The sequence below is a fragment of the Delphinapterus leucas genome, chromosome 7 (genome assembly GCF_059928025.1).
Source record: "Delphinapterus leucas isolate spDelLeu-1000000601 "Yukka" chromosome 7, BTC_Dleu_Yukka2, whole genome shotgun sequence".
NCBI lineage: Eukaryota > Metazoa > Chordata > Mammalia > Artiodactyla > Monodontidae > Delphinapterus > Delphinapterus leucas.
Window position 1 is genome coordinate 103,995,743 of NC_143135.1, and position 19,173 is coordinate 104,014,915.

The 19,173-nt window shown below is 39.1% G+C and overlaps 1 protein-coding gene across 13 annotated transcripts in view; it reads right to left on the reverse strand.

The window, feature by feature from the left end:
- The window catches only part of ARHGAP32 (Rho GTPase activating protein 32), a 269,441-nt gene that overhangs the window by 12,143 nt on the left and 238,125 nt on the right, over positions 1-19,173 (reverse strand). For 12 of the 13 annotated variants that reach the window (XM_022556264.3, XM_089915809.1, XM_089915808.1 and 9 more), the window contains 7 exons: positions 16,107-16,251; positions 15,574-15,656; positions 7,989-8,096; positions 7,219-7,364; positions 6,403-6,598; positions 4,702-4,847; positions 1,051-1,122 (listed from right to left, as the gene is read on the reverse strand). In XM_022556264.3, the coding sequence (XP_022411972.1) occupies positions 1,051-1,122; positions 4,702-4,847; positions 6,403-6,598; positions 7,219-7,364; positions 7,989-8,096; positions 15,574-15,656; positions 16,107-16,251 (896 nt within the window). The remainder of the gene's footprint in view (positions 1-1,050; positions 1,123-4,701; positions 4,848-6,402; positions 6,599-7,218; positions 7,365-7,988; positions 8,097-15,573; positions 15,657-16,106; positions 16,252-19,173) is intronic. The other variant, XM_089915807.1, reaches the window with a different exon arrangement.

Here is a 19,173-nt window from a genome sequence, read left to right on the forward strand (position 1 = left end):
TGTTTTTGTGAACCATTCTCTTGACTTCAGTGAAATGGAAAATCTTGGAAAACCAGTAAGATGTCAGACACCCAACTGAAGTGAAATGCGAGGATTTGTTGAATCGCAAGCAGAGCCATTGGTCAATGAGGACCTGGCAGTTAGAAGTTATAAATGAGGATGAGAAAGTTGACCAGAAGGAAGACACCCCAGGAAACTTCAAAAGAGCACAATTTCAATACCAATGGATTAAGAAAAGTCCGTGGGAAATCAATGCAGCTCTTGATTATTTTTGCAACAAGTGCCTTTTTTTTTTTTATCATACTGCTGCACAAGCCAAACACGATGTGGAGGATGTCCTATTTGCTAAACTACATGGTTTTGTCAAAAAAGTTCTACCTCCCTCCAAGTCAACATGGAAGTAATCTTTGTTCATTCTAAAAATTAGTACAGAGTTGCAACTATAACCCAATTTATCCTAAACGGAAGCGAAGAAGTTATTTTCAAAAGTTTTACGTTTTGTTCTTCAAGTTGCAATCAAATCTTTTTGTACTATTTGCCATAAAATTTTGGTCCCCATTTTAAGCAGATTCACTTTAAGCTGCCTTCTCCTGGTGCTAACCATCCTCAGATAGTGAGGGCTGCCTCTAGCCAAAGTGACGTATGAGATTTAACCTCAGGTTAAACTTGCAAGACAAAAGACTGCTGCTCTAAACATCAAAACTGCTTAATTTTGCACTTTGTAACAAACATTGTGCTCTCATTGTGAAATTTAAAGAAATACTATTAACGCCATTTTCCACTGGGCCTTAATAAATATAAATGGTTAACTTAAAACACTCACCTATTTTTATGTAAATTGAATAGCAATCATGTCAAAAGTGACGAAATTAAAGACTGTTACCATATTAAAACATCAATGGACAATGCTAAATATCAACAGATACTAGTATCTTTAGGAAATCATAGTCTATAGCCTATTTATTAAGCATGTACTTATAAAATATACTTAATTGTGTGTCCTTTTATGAAATACATTCTGGAAGAAAACCACTGATGCTTTAGTCTTACCGTCGGCTGCGTGGAGAGAAGACAGAGACTCCTCACTCTTAGCTGAGCGCAAGGTCCCTTCTGCCCTGCCGCCTGGGGAGTCGAAACCAAACAGCGTCAGCCTTCACTCACCGCTACATACGTACTGGAAGGGAGCAGTGCTTTCTGTGCATATATTTAACTTCCGAGAGTAATTCTATTTTTGCAACCATATTCAGTTTTGCATTGTATTTTATAATGTGTTGTACCGTTCTCAAGTGGTTTCCTATGTGAAAAATCTTTTCTGAAGGATTATGAACTTGAGAATAGAGATGAGTTTTAAAACTTGCTTTTATATTTCCTAAAGATCAGTATGTCTTGAGATGATCTCATACTGTTGCAGTGAAAATAGAAATGAGACTTTTCTGATAAACAAGAGAAATAAGCAACAATGAACAGGCTGGGGAAACAGCATAAACAGCCCTGAAAGAGTTAAGCAATCCTGGTTATTCTTTAGCTGTTACTACTAACAAATACTTGTAGCTAGACGTGTCCTTCACAAAGCTAATTTACTCTCTGATTCCATATGAACTGTACCCTGCACCTGGCATTTACTCTCTGCTGCGTTCTCTTGTAGCAAATCACCCCTTGTAGCTGTTTACATTTCAGAAAGAAGGTCGCAGGCTGATAACCCAGAGACAAACGGACCCAATTAACAGGCTGCCTGACGCCAGCAGTGACTGGTTTAAGATACTGGAAGAAGAAGAAGAATGCAAGACCTTCACCACTTTGATCCTATCACTTATCCTTGGGAGTTCCACCTATAAGAACCCCTGTAATTCCCCAGGACAGGGGGGCACAGCTCTTGAGGCACTAGCCTGCTGTGTCTTCCCTTCTGCCTGGCAGAAAAATAAAGCCATCTCTCTCTTCCTCCAAAATCTCTGTCTCCATATTTCTGTTTGGCATCGGTGCACAGGGAAGCCGATATTTCAGCAACAAAGCTGGATTTAGGGTGAGCCCTAAATCCAATGACTGGTATCCTTTTAAGAAGAAAAGATGCAGAGAGACAGAGCAAAAGCCACGTGAAGATGGAGGCAGGACTGGAGTGGAACCACCGCAAGCCAAGGAATACCAGGTGTCCCCAGAAGCTGGAAGAGGCCAGGAAGGATTCTTTGGATCCTTCAGAGGGAACATGGCCCTGCTGACACCCTGATTTCAGTTTTTAGCCTCCAGAACTGTGAGGAAACAAATTCCTGTTGTTTTTATCCACTCAATATGTGGCAATTTGTTAGGGCAGCCCTAGGAAATTAACACAGGTCATTTAATTAATTACACATGTTGAATCTTATTTGTTAAACATCCTCATCCTCTTTCAGCCTCTTGGCAGTGCTCAAGGCTGCTGACACTTCCTTGTAAGCCCTTCCTCCCTGACTTCCGCTGCTGGCGCCCAGCTTTTGTTCCCTGCCTAGGCACCGTTTGTTCTCACTCTCCTTTCATGACAGCTCTGCCTTCTCCACCCTCTAAACACTGCTTTTCTCCAGGACTCGCTTCCCAACTCAACTCGCTTCCCAACTCAACAGGCCCCAACTCGCTTCCCTCACTCAACGGGCTCTCCTTTGGCCATAGAATACATCCCTAGGGTTTTCACCCTTGGTTTGCTGATGACTTTCAAATCTGCATTTCTAGTTAGATTAAACCCCTTTATTGAATGCCAGATCTATACTATTAATCACCTCTTGGGCAGGTCCAACTCACTATGTCCAAAATTAACACATTATTTTTCTTCCCCAACCTACTGTTCCCTACAGGCATAATGGCACCACCAACTCCCTTACCGTTTAATCAAAACCTGAAAATTATCCTCCTCGTTTTTCACCACCATTTGGTCACCCACCCTGTAGATTCAGCTTCCTGAACACTTCTCCGATCTATTTCCCACTCCCATGGCCACTGCTTATTCCAGACACTCATCGTTTCTTGCCTGCACAATTTGAAGTGTCTCCTGATTTACTGTCCAGTCTCCAGGTCTTGTCCTCTTCCCATATATTCCCTATGCTGTTGCCAAAGTCATCTTTCTTAAACCCAAACCCGATCATGTTATATACTGAAGGTGTAACAGGGAAGAGACAAACCGGGACTACATGTTGGATCTGTTTCTTTCACTTTAACCTTTGCTCTCCGCTACTTTGGTTCACTAAAAAGATACTGTCTATACGTAATGGCCTGCCTCGGGGAACCCTGCTCCTCTGCCTGAAGGTTAAACCAAAGTGCCTTTGTTCAGGGAAACATCCGGACCCTGTCCACCTGGGGATGGCTGCAAGAAAGAAGAAATTAACACGTCCCCTCCCCGAGGCTGGCCATTCCAGGTGATACATGCAAAACTTACGGCCTTTTTACTTTACTTCCTCATCTCCTCCCCCTCTCTGTGCTATACATAAAAGAAGCTGGCATCCAAACCCCCGATGAGATGGTTATTTTGAGACTTTAGTCTGCCATCTTCTCGGTCTGCGGCCGTATTCCTTGCCTCAATACCTCGTCTCTGATTTACTGGCCCGCTGTCGTGCAGCAAGCAGAGCGAGCTTGGACTCCGTAACAAAGCCATTCAATGACCCCCCGCCACAAGGAATGCAGGACAAAACCAAAACTCCAGCAAGCTTCCCGGGCCCCTAAGAACTGGAACCTCTTTGTGTACCATCCCACCAGCCACGTTCGTCATGGCTCCCTGTTCCACACACCAGCACACACTCTGCTCCCACTTCCTGAAATACCTTTCTCAGTCCCTTGTTGATCAGGTGAATCCCTACTTATCCTTCAGAACCCAAGTCAAGGTTCTCTTTCCTCTCCCCACATGAACTGACAATTCTTGCCATAAATACCTCACATAAGCCTCTATTTCAATAGCTATGATTCTGCATGAAATTTATTTTCTTACACATATGATGTCCCACATAAGACATGGAAGGCAGGGGCGGTGTCTTAATTTTCTTTCTATCCGCAGAAGCTGCTATCAAAATATCTAGCACTTGCTTAGTACATGATTGCAAACTGAATGAATGATGAATTAAATGAACTGAATGTTGTATTTCTAACATTACCCAAGAAGTAAGCACTACTTTCCTTCCTAGATTCAGAACCTGTTAACATCAGTAGATTTAAATGATTTTTAAAAGGGCAGTACTTTCAACAACACAGTAATAGATTTATCTATCCCATAAGATACTCTCATCAATGAATCATCTGGTAAAAAGATACCTTCTTTGGTTATAAGACTTATAAACCCTTAGAGGCATGTTGAAATATGATTTTGTCATTTTTAAAATCTATAAATATGTAGGCTAGTAAGTTTAAATACCACAGCAGGTATTTTTTATTCCCAACAATACACAAACTACATTACAAATATATTGTGAATTTTTAAACACATTTACACTACATATTATCTATATGGTTTCCAAAGGAATTGGGAACTTCTACACACTTACATATAATATGTATTTGGGAATAAAACACTGGTAAAAGAAGACAATTCACGTGTAACAACACAACTAGGACGCCTCCTGTTAAGGCCTGTTATAACGATGTGGTGAGTCTGCGTCTGAGTGAGAGAAGAGCCGCCTGACAGGCTGGGAAGCGTGGCCCTGCAGGCAAGCTGCTCCCACAGCGCAGAGAGAAGGGAGGGCGTGGCGCACTGACCTCTCAGAGCCATGGCTTTCATCTCTGAAGGCTCACTCTCATTGCGCTGCAACTTTCGTTTAGAAACAGATGATGATTTCCCCAGGTTGAAAAAGGAACGCCAGCTGCCCACAGGAGACTTTTTCATTTTATTTTGAGGCCTCCTCCTATGAGAGAAAATAATCTGTATAAAGATACCCAAGGGGCGGCTACCTTTACTTATGGACAATGAGTAAATGATGGAAAGAACCAAGCAGCCTGGATGAGGCCCAGCTGACACAGTAAACCTCCACCTTCCACAGAGCTCACTCTACTCAGTGCGGCTGAGCTGCGCAGCTAAATAAAGCAGGAAATGAAAATTAAATCTATGAACTTTAATAGTAGTAACTAGTTTCACAAAGATAACTTTTATACAGATTTTCATATTTGGATCTAACCTCACAATCCATGAAATAAGTGAGAATAAGACATATTTGGGAATAGAAAATATTAAAACTCCAAAAATAAAATAGAGTTGAAGAAAATGCTTTTAGCTGTGAGGAAAGAGAATTAAGCCAAAAAAGAAAAGTATTAAGAAAAATAACTAACATATATTGAATGCCAGGCACTATGCTAACTGTATATGTAGTATCTCATTTAAGTTATATAAAACCGTATGAGGTATTATTATTCTCATTTTACAACTGAGGAAATTATGACACTAAGAAGTTGAAGTGACTTCCTTAATGTTGTAAAACTAGTAAATAATGCAGTCAGAGTTGGAACCCAGGTCTATCTGTATCCCAACATCGACACTCTTGATTACTATTCTATAAAGGGGTTTTTGAGAAAATTACAGAGGTATCATGTAAATTCAAGAAACTGAAGATAAACTTAGAATGACAAAGATGTTCTAACTTACTATTGTCAAGGGAAATGAAAGGAATTTAGAGAAGTATACTAACATGCGGAAATAAGTTCTCAACTTTCATTAGTACTATCCAAATCCACGGAGTTGAAGTTTTCACATTCCTATGTAATAGCCAAAGCAGTAACCCGAGGTCAAAATTAACTCACATACATTAGTCTTCCCACAGTAACTTAGTAAAGAAGATATAAAAACCGTGTTATTACCATTTCTTTAGAGAAACAGAGAATAGGAGCTGGAAAGGACACTGAGAGAGTGAACAGCAGCGGTTCTCAAACTTTGTCACACATCAGAACCACCTGGAAGGTCTGATAAAAGACTGACTGCGGGACCCCAGCCCAGAGTTCTGGTGCAGTGGGTCTGGGGTTGGGGCTGGCCAAGAATGACCCGGCAGTCGGGAGATGCGCTGCGAGGAGCACTGGTCTACTGTGAACTCGGTGGGAACCCATGCCACGCCATCAGCCATTCACTGTTTTTTGAATAAGCTGTCGCAACGTTTATTTCTCAACAAATTTCTCAACAACATATTTCAGAGAGAAAATGACACCCTACATAGAGGAAATGTATCATTTTCCTAACAATATTCCCTGTACAGCAGACTTTCCTCTCCTTTCCAACAATGACATGATGTTGTAATGCTTTTCGAGAATCATTCACATCAGCCCCTATGAGGTAACATCCGGAGTCGAAGGAACAGGTCTTTCTGGGACTGGCACAGAATCAATATAGTAATACTAAAATGCAAAAGTAAAAGAAAAGAAAATTACAAATAGCCACGAAATGCACATTTTTGAGGAGGACTAAATGAATTTTACCTTTCAGGTGGGAACTCAATTATGGTGTGAAATTTTCCCTGAAGTGCAGCAGGTCCTTCTCCTACTTCGATATATTTGTTTTCAGTCACAATTGGAGAATTGACCTGAGCCTGTGTTCGTGCCTGGGCCTCCTCCAGTGTCAGCAGTTTGGTGGATGGAGATGAAACCAGCAGGGACTTGGGTCTTGATAGAGAAGCTTTGGAAACAAAAAAAAGCAATGAAGAGAGTCAAACTTCATGACACGGGGGCGGGGGGGAAAGATATAAATATCTCTGGGTGTATATAACAATCTGCTTATCTGTCCATCCATCTATCTCCCTTTCTGTGTTGTTTTATATTTTCTTCATTAAGTTTTTTAAATGGTAAAAGTAATACAGCCTTATACTAAGTGAGGAATAGAAGATTACATACCAGGTTATTAACAGTGATAGATATAAATATAAAATTCCTTAAGTAATTTAACTATTTTCTTTTCTTAAAAGATTCTAGGCAAGGCCTAGTATCATTCATGTATTTTTAGTTTTGGAAGGAATTTTACTTCTGCTGCTCTACATTACACCTTTATATACATCAATAATAGGTGACATGATACATTTTTTATGGGCCCTGAACTTAGATCGTGATAGGTCTAATACTTAGTAATCACTAAAAACATACAAAATAACTGTTATATTGTGCATTTTGGGGAACAGATATAAATTAGCTGCTTTCTACTAAGACAGATTTATTAAATTGAGATAAGAAATGCAGTTTCCCAATCTGGTAGAGGTTTTAATACATGTTCCTGGTAGTGAACAACATCTGTTAGAGCCATACCTGCCCCTTCCTGAATGACCGCGCTGATCTTCCCACTGAAAAGGACGTCAACATGATTGAGGATGAACTCAACAACGACAGACTGAATTCTCACTTCCATGAAAGCTGCTGTCCCACTGAAGCAGGCCGATTCTATCTGTTTTGATCTGTGGGGTAAACAACATTACCATCACAGGGTCCCCAAAACAGCAGTCTTAAAGAGCATTACTTTTCGCTTTATGTGTAAATCACAGACAAACCAGAGGAAGAAAGCATACTTTTACAGTGCCTTGGCTAAACCCCGATTGCCTGTTTTAGGAAGATGCTCATAAAAACAACATATTAGTTTTACTTTTAAAAATTATCCTTGGACTTCCTTGGTGGCACAGTGGTTAAGAATCCGCCTGGCAATGTAGGGGACACGGGTTCAAGCCCTGGTCCAGGAAGATTCCACATGCCGCGGAGCAACAAAGCCCACGTGCCACAACTACTGAGCCTGCACTCTAAAGCCCTCGAGCCACAACTACTGAGCCCACACGCCTAGAGCCCGTGCTCCACAACAAGAGAAGCCAACGCAATGAGAAGCCTGCGCACTGCAACCAAGAGTAGCCCCCCCGCTGGCCGCAACTAGAGAAAGCTCGCGCGCAGCAACAAAGACCCAACGCAGCCAAAAATAAATAAATAAATAAATTAATTAATTTAAAAAAATTATCCTTAAGGAACACTGATGAATTACTTTTATTTAAAGTCACTCTGCTTCTACTTCAGGTCATAAGTCAAATGCAACTTACCTTAGCAGGTTTGGAGCCCAAACAATTGCTAGGTTTTTTGCATGCATATTTGTGATGGAACAATAGTCAGCTAGAAGAGACAAGTGTCTCATTAGGAACTCCAGCGTTCTGGAAAATGAAATACAACATATTAACAAAAAGAAACACCAGGTATCAGTATACAGCATAAAAGCTCCACTAATTAACTTGTAAGTTTTCAGTGGCAAAATGGAAAAAGAAACCATAAAAACCCCAGCAAATTTTTTTGCTGCCTATTACGTTCGAATATTATTACTACTACAGAGCTGTCAGAATATTACGGACTCTACATTTTATATATGATAATTACATCTACAGAATACTAAGACAAAAAGTCTAAGGCAGATGCAGTAAGAAATGAAAGCTTCTGAGAGAACTGGCTCAGAAAACGAAACAGCCTTAGTTTTAAAGAAATCTTTAGGAATATTTGCTCCTGCCTGTTAGAAATTTAGTTTCAGGGACACCAGTGAAGTGAATCCTCCACAAAATTTAGTTTCTAGACAAATACTATCAAGAAGTTATGCTATTCTACTTGCAGCAGACATGTGCTAACAGGAAGGAATTTAAACTTTTCTTCTGTAAAAGAAAACATTTCACAAGTCTAAAAAGAGTTAAAAGAAAAATTCCAGTAGGTACCCAAGAGGGAAAATATTTGAACAAATAACATGCTCTTGGGATAGAAAGCCTACTTCAAATCCTAATATCCTGGTTTATCTTATACATTCTAAGTGTGATTTATTTAAATAATTTTTTATATATAGAGAGATTAAACAGTAGGGCAGAGTATTTTGGGAAATAAAGCATGATCAGCTTAAATGTAAGTCAAGTCAGATAAACACAGAGGTATTAAAGACAACGAACAGGAGACAGAAGTTTAAGACTATTATTTGAAATTAAATTGTGGTCAACATACAAGGCTTCAAGATTCAGATGAGCCTGACATGAATTTGAGAAAAGGAAGATAACAGCTCAAGGCACTGTTCAAGAAGCCTCTACAGGGAATCTCACCAGATTCTCACAACAGACCCCACAAGCACAGTGTTACCATCCCCCATTTTACGGGTGAGAGAGCCAATGTTGGCCCAGGTTACAGAGACAAGCGGTGCTGGAATCAAATCCAGGTCAGCTTGGCTCCAAAGTCTGTGCTCATCAATAGCATTGAGTATCTACTCTAGCTGGCAAAAAAAAAGGGGTAATTTTTGATCCCTCTTCTGTACAAGTTAAATAAGGAAAGACACAGAGACAGAAGTGAGGCTGGCCTGGAGACAATGTAGAGACAGGAAGCTTGAGAAATGTATTTAGAACACAACGTAAAATTTTATTATTTGGAGTCGGAGGAGTAGAAGAAGGAAGGTAAAGATTAAAGCACTTCAGAAATGTATTTTAAAAGAAATGCAAATTAAAACAAAAGACACCATTTTATTCACACACCTAATTGTAAAGATTTACATCTAAGTGTAAATCTTTACATCTAATTGTAAAGATTTTTTAAAACCTAAGGGGGAATTTTAGTCAGAGTGCCATGAAGTGAGCATTTCATGTTTAGCAGAGTATACACTGCATATACCTTATAGATACAAGTTGAAAACTGCTTTATGTTGGGAAGAAACTTTTAAGATCTTTTGATTTCCAAGAATTCCTAGATTTTTATCCAAAAAAATAACCTTGATTCCCTAAAAGATTCAGGTAAATGGATGGTCCTCATAGCAGTGTTCAAAATTGGAGAAAAACTCCCACCATACAAACAGATTAAATAGGCAAATTAGGGGAAAGGTTTATATAACATATGGCTCATTCACATGAAAGAACACTATTAAGAATCACGTTTTTCAAGAACAATTAAGGAATTAGAAAATGTGAATGTTAAAATCTTAGAAAGTCTGAATGAAAAGAGATATATGAAGTACAAGATACACAACTTACATAGAAGAAACTAGAATATAAAAACACATTACATAGGAGATAGATGCCAAGGAGGAAATATGTATACAGTGAGTAATATGTATGAAACAGGTGGGCATCATGGTAGGTAAATAATGCACATCAGAAGAAAAGAGGATAATATTAGGATATACGTATTCCATATACATAGACATATATCAGCAATCTATAAAATATATAGTGTACAAAATATGTAAAATGCATATGCAATATATAACTGCACATTTACTATGTGCAAGGTTTCTATTCTGAGAATACAGTGATAAGACAGGATTCGTGACCTCAGGGAGCTTAAACTTTAGAGGGGTTATATCTAGAATAGGCAATACAGTAAATATAAAAAACATACAGAAGGATATTTGTACAATATATAATATATAGCAGGAAAGGTACATAATGTTCAAGAGGGAAGATTAAATAGACAGCAAGGGAGCTATACATGTAATTTCCTGGGGAAATACCTACATATTATTAAGAAATATCTATATAATAAAGAAGAATATATACTTTGGTAGAAGAAATATAAATAATAGTAGAGTAGATAAGCATAATATAGTAAAAAAGTTATATGTATCAATATAGTAGGAAATATATATGTATGTGTGTGAGCATATTTTTATATATATATATATTCACACACACATTTGTTTCTGTGTACGTGTGTTTGTAGAGATAAAATACACAACAAAGTAAAAACATAAAGATACACAGCAGACAATAACAATGATAATAATAATGGTTATTAACTCATATAAATAGTGATTATTTAACAGGCCTTGTTCTGAGTGCTTTCCTTTTAATATTCGTAACAATCCTATGAGAAAAGTACTATTATCGCTCTCTTACAAACAAGGAAACTGAGCCCAGAGAGGCAAAGGAACTTGCCCAAGGTCACAAGGTGAGACAGCTAACACAGGCCATTGGCTCCAGAAGCCCTACACTATAATTTCTATAATATATAGAAATTATATATAATAGGTGATATAAATGTACTACACTGCAGGGGATAAATATATAAGGAATATAAATCAAACAAATTGTACTTCACTAAATGAGAAATATATACATATATATGTATATAACATACACATGTATGTATACATGATATATACATACATACTCTTTCTCTCTCTATATACACACACATACACTCTCTCTCTGTATGATATATGATAGGTTTCTTCCTACTCTTCTTACTGATGTTCTCTTAACTCACCCACAAGATTAACCAATAACACTCTCAATTCCCTCTGTAAAACGTACCGATGATTAACGTCCAAGGCACAGTAAGTTTCTCTGGCTAACATACTGAACACTTCGACTAATATCATTTGAATTATAAGCTTACCTAAAGCCAATGTTAAGTATTTCTATGACTGTTTATGCAAGGTTATTTTAATTCATAGTTAAGTTAAATGCCATCAACATTTATAAAACAAAATTTTAGAAAGATTTCTATGAAACCTCAGTGGAATGCTCTGCAAAGTCTTGATAAAGATGAGCCGCCAAATGAGGAAGAAACAAGTACCGTGATGAGCAGAGAACAATTTAAAACAAAACAAACCCTGTAATTATCAATAATATTCTCACAGAGGGAAGAGATATATCCATGAAATAAGAATAGAAGAGGATGCTATAAAGGAGAAACATTCAGAGAAACAAGAATGAGGGAGGAAGGGAAGGCGGGCAGTTAGTTCTCAGAAGTAATTTTTTTTTTAATCATGAGATGGACTGGAGGAAACCCATATGTGGAAACTGACAAAGAGAAGGTGAGAAACTAAAAGAGTTAGTTCAAGAGTTAAAACAATTCCAGAAAGAGAATAAAGGGATGAGGTTTACATTGCAATGAGAACCATCAAGGAAATAATATAAGAAAATGTCTCAGAAGTTTCCAAAAAAGCCCAGTGAGTGCCCAGAGCAAAGAATGAAAAAGAACCCACTCCAAGATGAGTCACTAAGGAAATGGACAACTAGGTATGTTCTAAATTTAGAAACACCCAGAAAGGATATACACAATACAAAACAGATCATATAGAAAGTAGCACTCTCGTATCAGACTTTGCTGCAGCATCCCTGCTTGGACGCCCATAGTGTAAAATACCATCAAAGTATGGGAACACACTGTTTGCAGACTAAAATTCTATAGCCAACTATCAGTCAAATATTGAGGAGAATAAGAGCATTTTCATATCAAAGTCTCAAAACATTTACCTCCCATACACCTTTTCTCACAGAGCTACTGAAGATGTGCACTAGGAAAGCAGGGAGTAAAACATGGAAGGTGACAGCCAGAGATCCAGAAGAGAAGGGACCTAACTCGTGAAGAAAGTGATGGAGGGAATTCCCAGGAGGAAGGTGAAGGGCTGGAGCTGCGTGGAGATCCAGGGAGCAATCAACCCGGACAGAGCAGTGGGACGGAAGGCACCAGGAGGGGTGTTTTCATGGGGAAAAACTTCTTTTAAAAGGTTGCTTGATATGTTTAAATACAACTAAGAGAACATCCACAGTTCTGTGAGAGAGACAGGGGACAGACTAGCAATAAACAGATACTCAGCAAACCAAAAACAGGCCATCACTCCAAGAAAACACACAGTTATCCCAAAAGGGAAATAAAATCCTAGTATACTATTAGACGCAGCTGTGAATAACAGTTAAGCAGTTACAACAACGTAGAAAATAAACTCTGGCTTCACACCAAATGCTGATACAACCAGACTAGGAAGAGGAGAGAAGGGGCCGTGTGTTTGTGTGCTGTTGGGGATGGGGAGTTATAGCTACACCCTCATTTACCACAAAATGAAGGCAAATAATTATACCTAAAAATGAAAAATCAGGAAATAAAAACATAAGCATGCTATTTAGAAACAGGGGAGTAAACTCTAGAAGTAAGAGTTGAGAATAATAACTTCTGGGTAAGAGAAATTAGAACGGGGAGAGGAGACTGCCACTTATTTACTTATTTATTTATTTATTTTATTTATTTTTGGCTGCACTGGGCTTCGTTGCTGTGCATGGGCTTTCTCTAGTTGCGGCGAGCGGGAGCTACTCTTTGTCGCAGTGCGCGGGCTCCTCATTGCAGTGGCTTCTCTTGTTGTGGAGCACGGGCTCTACGTGTGCAGGCTTCAGTAGTTGTGGCATGAGGGCTCAGTAGTTGTAGCTTGCGGGCTCTAGAGCGCAGGCTCAGTAGTTGTGCTGCACGGGCTTAGTTGCTCCGTGGCATGTGGGATCTTCCCAGACCAGGGCTCGAACCCGTGTCCCCTGCATTGGCAGGTGGATTCTTAACCACTGCGCCATCAGGAAAGCCCCAGGACTGCTGGTTTTTTGCTGCCAGCTTTGCATAAGCGTTTGACTTTTTAAAACTATGTACATAAGTTATATTGACCATTTTAATTTAGAGAGAAAAGATATTCACGTAGTACCTCATGTAAAACTATAAAGAAGCCTCGGCTTAAATCTAATCATCTGTCTTTCTACGCTTTATACTAAAGAAAATATTAAAGGCCAGACTCATTCACACATTTAATCTCATTACATTAAAAGGCATCCTCTTCAGAAGGCATTGTTAGTATTGTTAGTATTTTCACATATATGGAGATTGATGCTTGGAGAGGCCACACAGCTAGTAAGTGATGAAGCTGGAAATTCAAACTTGGGTCTATCTACGAAAGCCAATATTCTCAACCTATTGCGCTAGGTTTCTTTTTCCGGTAAGTTAAAGAAATCCCTGGTCCCCCTTAAAACTATTTTTTAATAACTGTGTGTTGATCAGATTTGTCTTCTCAACCTTCTTTTAAAGGGCTAAACACCTAAATTTCTTAAGCTTGCTTCACAAAAGTTCTTTTGAGGTTTCTTTTCACTCTTCAGTGGGTCCTTAAGACCCCCTCAAAGTTCTCACATTCCTCCTAAGACAGCCCACAGTAACAGGACAAGGCAATGCTGAGTTACCTCCTGACTCGACCACCAGGCATTTACAGCTACAGAGTTGACTAAAAAAGGTGTTGATTTTTAATGTTGATTGAAAATTTTCATGTTGATTTAGTGCCAAATTTAGTGCCAATTTAAAAAATATATATATGAACAATGTCATTTTGAAAAGATCAGCACTAAATTACTTAATTTGTGAATTAAAAAAAAATCTACTGAATTTAATTTCTTGTCAATTACTGAAATTTTAAAATTTTATCTTTTTGCTTCTTTGTATACTATAATCAATCCATAATTTATGCCATTTTCTTTCTCTCACTAAACGGCAGTTATCCTCCATTTTATTCTGTCTTCTCAGACATAGCAAAAGTATTTCTGAGAGTCGAAGCTAACATACAAATTAAATTGGGTTTTAAAAAGCAGCAACAAAAGAGAGGGTTCAAAATGGTGGTGCAGGAAGAGCCTGAGCTTACCTCCTCACACGGACACACCAAAGCTATAACTAGATACCCATAGGATGACTCTCTCCACAAAAGGCCTAAAAGGCTGGCAGAGCAGCTCTTCTACAGAAAGGACAAAAAAGCGGGGTGGGAAAGCCCCACTGGGATGGAGCGGAGGGGAAAGATGCAGTCGTGCCAGTTACCCCCACCCATGGCAGGTGGCCCACAAGTGGGAGGGATATGACAAACATGGAGCTCCCTCCTCCCTGAGCTCTGACCCCACCTCTGCCAGATCTGGAAGGTGTGAGCAACCCCCTGAATGCTTTGCGTTTCTGAGCCCCAGAGCACTGAAATAATCGGACAGACAGATGTTGTCAGGCTATCACCCCCAGGGCACTGCAGAGACAACAGACCCCCCTCCCCCCGGCCCCATCAATCTCTCAGCAGCCACTCCTTCAAAACTGGAGGAGACAGCTGTTTCAACTAATACGTAGAAACAAACACAGAGGGTCAGGCAAAACGAAGGGAAAAAGGATTATATTCCAAATGAAAGAGTAAGACAAAACCTCAGAAAAAGACGCTAATGAAACAGAGATAAACAGTTCAAAGTAATGGTCATAAAGATGCTCATTAAACTTGAGAAAAGAATGGATGAACAGAGAGATCTTCAACAAAGAGAAAAATACAAGAAAGTTCCAAACAGAAGTTACAGAGCTGAAAAATAAAATAATCTAACTAAAAAATATACTAGAGGGATTCAAGAGCAGACTGGATGAAGCAGAAGGATGGATTAGCGAGCTAGAAGACAAAGCGATGGAAATCACCCATATAAAACAGCAAAAAGAAAAAAGGAATTTAAAAAAGTGAAGATTCCTTAAGGGTCATCTTCTGGGTAAACAAGTAAACAGGCACCCAGCACTGTGTCAATATTTTGGATTTAAGCAAAGCAATTCACAATGTATTCACACCTGTGGTCATACACCCACTACCTTCAGCAATTTCTCAGTGTCTCAAAAAACAAACGAACAAACAGGCCCAGTCAACCATCCATTTGTTCATTCATTCATACAACATTTGTTAAGTGCCTACTGGATGCCAAGCACTGTGCCAGACCCTGAGAATACAAAGACAAATAAATACAAATGTATGGGAAAACAGAAGTTTAAATAGTTAGAACTCCAAGTAAATTTAAACAGAAGCCCCGGAACCCACTTTTACACAACTGACTTCTACTTTTGGCTGGTATTTTATATGTGGTTTACCTATAGTGTGGAGGGGGGAGCTGCTGGATGACATCATGAATTTTTATCAGCCTTTCTTCATCTGTTGCTGCTGAAACAGCATCCTAGAACAGCCATAATGCAAAATAAACTATTAGGCTTTGTTGGTAAAAATGAAAGTTTTTCATTTACAGTTCAGTTTCACTTTGAGATTAATTGACTTTACTCTTTGATGCTGAACTATGAGGAAAAACAATGCAGTATTCAAGGAAGTAAACTTTGTTTCCACACTATATGGACACTGAAATCTATTAAAAGATAATATTTTTAAAACTTTATGATAACCAGTATCGAGGGTTATAAGATTAGTGGCTCAAAGTCAGAAACCGAAAGAGTGAAAACGTGAAAACAGTGAAGACTGTGGACCAGCTAGCAGTACAGTGTTTTTATTTTCGTTAAAGGACCCCTCTTCCTCATACAACTATCTCATAAGACCAAACCAATCTTCACACATTTTGAACAAAACCACAGCAAAACTCCAAACAGAACTTGACCTAAAAGTTACTTGTACTCACAGAAAACTTCTCATACAGCTGGTAGGTGAGCAAAGGGTTTGGGAGCTCTCGGAAATACAGCTTACACAGGGAGCCCACGGAATGGATGTCCTGAACATAGGGTTCTTTTGTCAGGTCGGGAACATGTTCAGAGTCAAATTCATGGCTAAAAAGATAGAAGAGAGACAACAAAACTATTTTTTTGAAAGAAAAGCAAATATGACTTTAAAACAGAAAGGAAAGGTCCAAAGTATTAACCTCTACCTCAGTGAGTTAATATTTTCTTCAAATGACTATATTTCATAGAAGTTATATTTGGACTTCAGTAGTAATCAAATGTGTGATCATGAAACAAGTGTTTTTCTAAATGGAAATTAAGGGAATAGCTTTAATATTAAAATGGACAGAAATCTCTGAAATGTGTGTGAAAGAGCAGCTCTTACCACAGAGATCTAAAAACAGGACTTCTAATTCCTAATGGTTTAAATACCCAATGTTTTGGCAATTCTGAAAACTAGAGTTGAATGGCAGCTGGTCCATGTATGACTATGTGCAGAAATTCCTCAGGTACAAGAAGTACAGTTCAGGAATGCTTTATGGATGAGGGATAAGGAAGCCAGAAACAATATAAAGCAATTCCCAGACAACACCAAATTTTAAAAGAAAGCAAAATCTGCAGCATTAAAGTGAATGAAATAAAAATTGTGCTCAGAACACTAAGGCAGATGAAGCTCACTCTGAGGAGGTTAACTAATATTAATCTACAGACATGAGACCACTTATGAACCTAGAGGATTAATGTATGTGGACAATCTGAATATGAGATCTGCTGCATCCGAAACTAAAGACTGAAACCTTTTTCAGTAAAAGAATCAATTTGAGGAGGCGGAGTCAAGATGGCGGTGTGGGAAGACACAGAGTTAGCATCTCCCCACAACTAGGGCACCTGCCGGCTGCTGGTGGGGGGCTCTGACCCCAAGGAGACAGGAGGAACCCCCAAGTGAACGAGTAGGACGCAGGGGGACTGAGGCGGGAGGAGAAGTAGAGGCCAGACAGGATCAGCGTCCCTGAGGGCGGGGAGGCGGGGAGATCAGGAAAGGCAGGCGGGGAGGGAGCCTCCCAGACCGGAAGAGCAGGAGAGGAGAGGAGCGCAACTGCCTCACCCACTAACGGCCCCGCCCCCACAGCCCCCAGGGCCTTTTCCAGCCCTCTGGGTCCTAAACATAGGCCCCGCCCACCACCCAAACCTTGCCCTTCCTTAGGCCCTGTCCTCCACAGCCAAGGCCTTTTCTCCCGTTTAAACAAATTTTTTTCCTTTTCCCTCCTCCTCTTTTTTCACTATTGTGGTACTGAGGTATCTTCTGGATGTTGATTCATCTATATTTTTTTTTATATCCTTTCTAACATATCTGTTAGTTTCCTAATTTTATTTTTTACTTTGTTATTCTTTTTTTTTTTTGCCGCCCCACATGTCTTGTGGGATCTTGGTTCAGGAGCCGGGGGTTGGGCCAAAGTTCCTATGGTGGGAGCTCTGAGTCTGAACCACTGGACTAACACAGAACCTCAGACCCCAGGGAATATTCATCGGAGTGAGGTTTCATGGAGTTCCTCACCTCAGCACCAAGACCCAGCTCTACCCAACAGCCTACAAACTGCAGCTCTACCCAACAGCCTACAAACTACCATGTTGGAAGCCTCAGGCCAAACAACCAGTAAGGCAGAAATACAAGCCCACTCATAAAAAAATTTTTTTTAAAAAATGAGAAAGCAAAAAAATACATCACAGATGAAGGAGCAAGGTAAAAACCTATAAGACCAAATAAATGAAGAGGTAATAGGCAATCCACCTGAAAAAGAATTCAGAATAATGATAGTAAAGATGATCCAGAATCTTGGAAATAGAATGGAGGCACGGATTGAGAAAATACAAGAAATGTTTAACAAAGATCTAGAAGAACTAAAGAACAAACAAACAGATGAACAGCACAATAACAAATGAAAAATACACTAGAAGGAATCAATAACAGAGTAACTGAGGCAGAAGAACGAATAAGTGAGCTGGAAGACAAAACAGTGGAAATAACTGCCAAGGAGCAGAATAAAGAAAAAAGAATGAAAAGAACTGAAGACAATCTCAGAGACCTCTGGGACAACACTAAACGCACCAACATTCGAATTATAGGGGTCCCAGAAGAAAAAGAGAAAAACAAAGGGTCTGAGAAAATATTTGAAGAGATTATAGTTGAAAACTTCCCTAACATGGGAAAGGAAATAGTCACCCAAGTCCAGGAAGCACAGAGAGTCCCATACAGGATAAACCCTAGGAAAAACACACCAAGACACATCTTAATCAAACTAACAAAAATTAAATTCAAAGAAAAAATATTAAAAGCAGCAAAGGAAAAACAAAAAATAACATACGAGGGAACCCCCGTAAGGTTATCAGCTGATTTTTCAGCAGAAACCCTTTAAGCCAGAAGGGAGTGGCAGGATATACTTAAAGTGATGAAAGAGAAAAACCTACAACCAAGATTACTCTACCCAGCAAGGATCTCATTCAGATTCGATGGAGAAGTCAAAAGCTTTTCAAACGAGCAAAAGCTAAGAGAATTCACACCACCAAACCAGCTTTACGACAAATGCCAAAGGAACTTCTCTAGGCGGTTAACACAAGAGAAGAAAAAGACCCACAAAACAAACCCAAAAACAATTAAGAAAATGGTAACAGGAACATACATATTGAAAATAACCTTGAATGTAAATAGGTTAAATGCCCCAACCCAAAGACACAGACTGGCTGAATGGATACAAAAACAAGACTCATACATATGCTGTCTACAAGAGACCCACTTCAGACCTAGGGACACATACAGACTTGAGATAGAGGGGATGGAAAAAGATATTCCATGCAAATGGAAATCAAAAGAAAGCTGGAGTAGCAATTCTCATCTCAGACAAAATAGACTTTAAAATAAAGAATGTTACAAGATATAAGGAAGGACAATACATAATGATCAAAGGATCAATCCAAGAAGAAGATATAACAATTATAAATGTTTATGCACCCAACATAGGAGCACCTCAATAC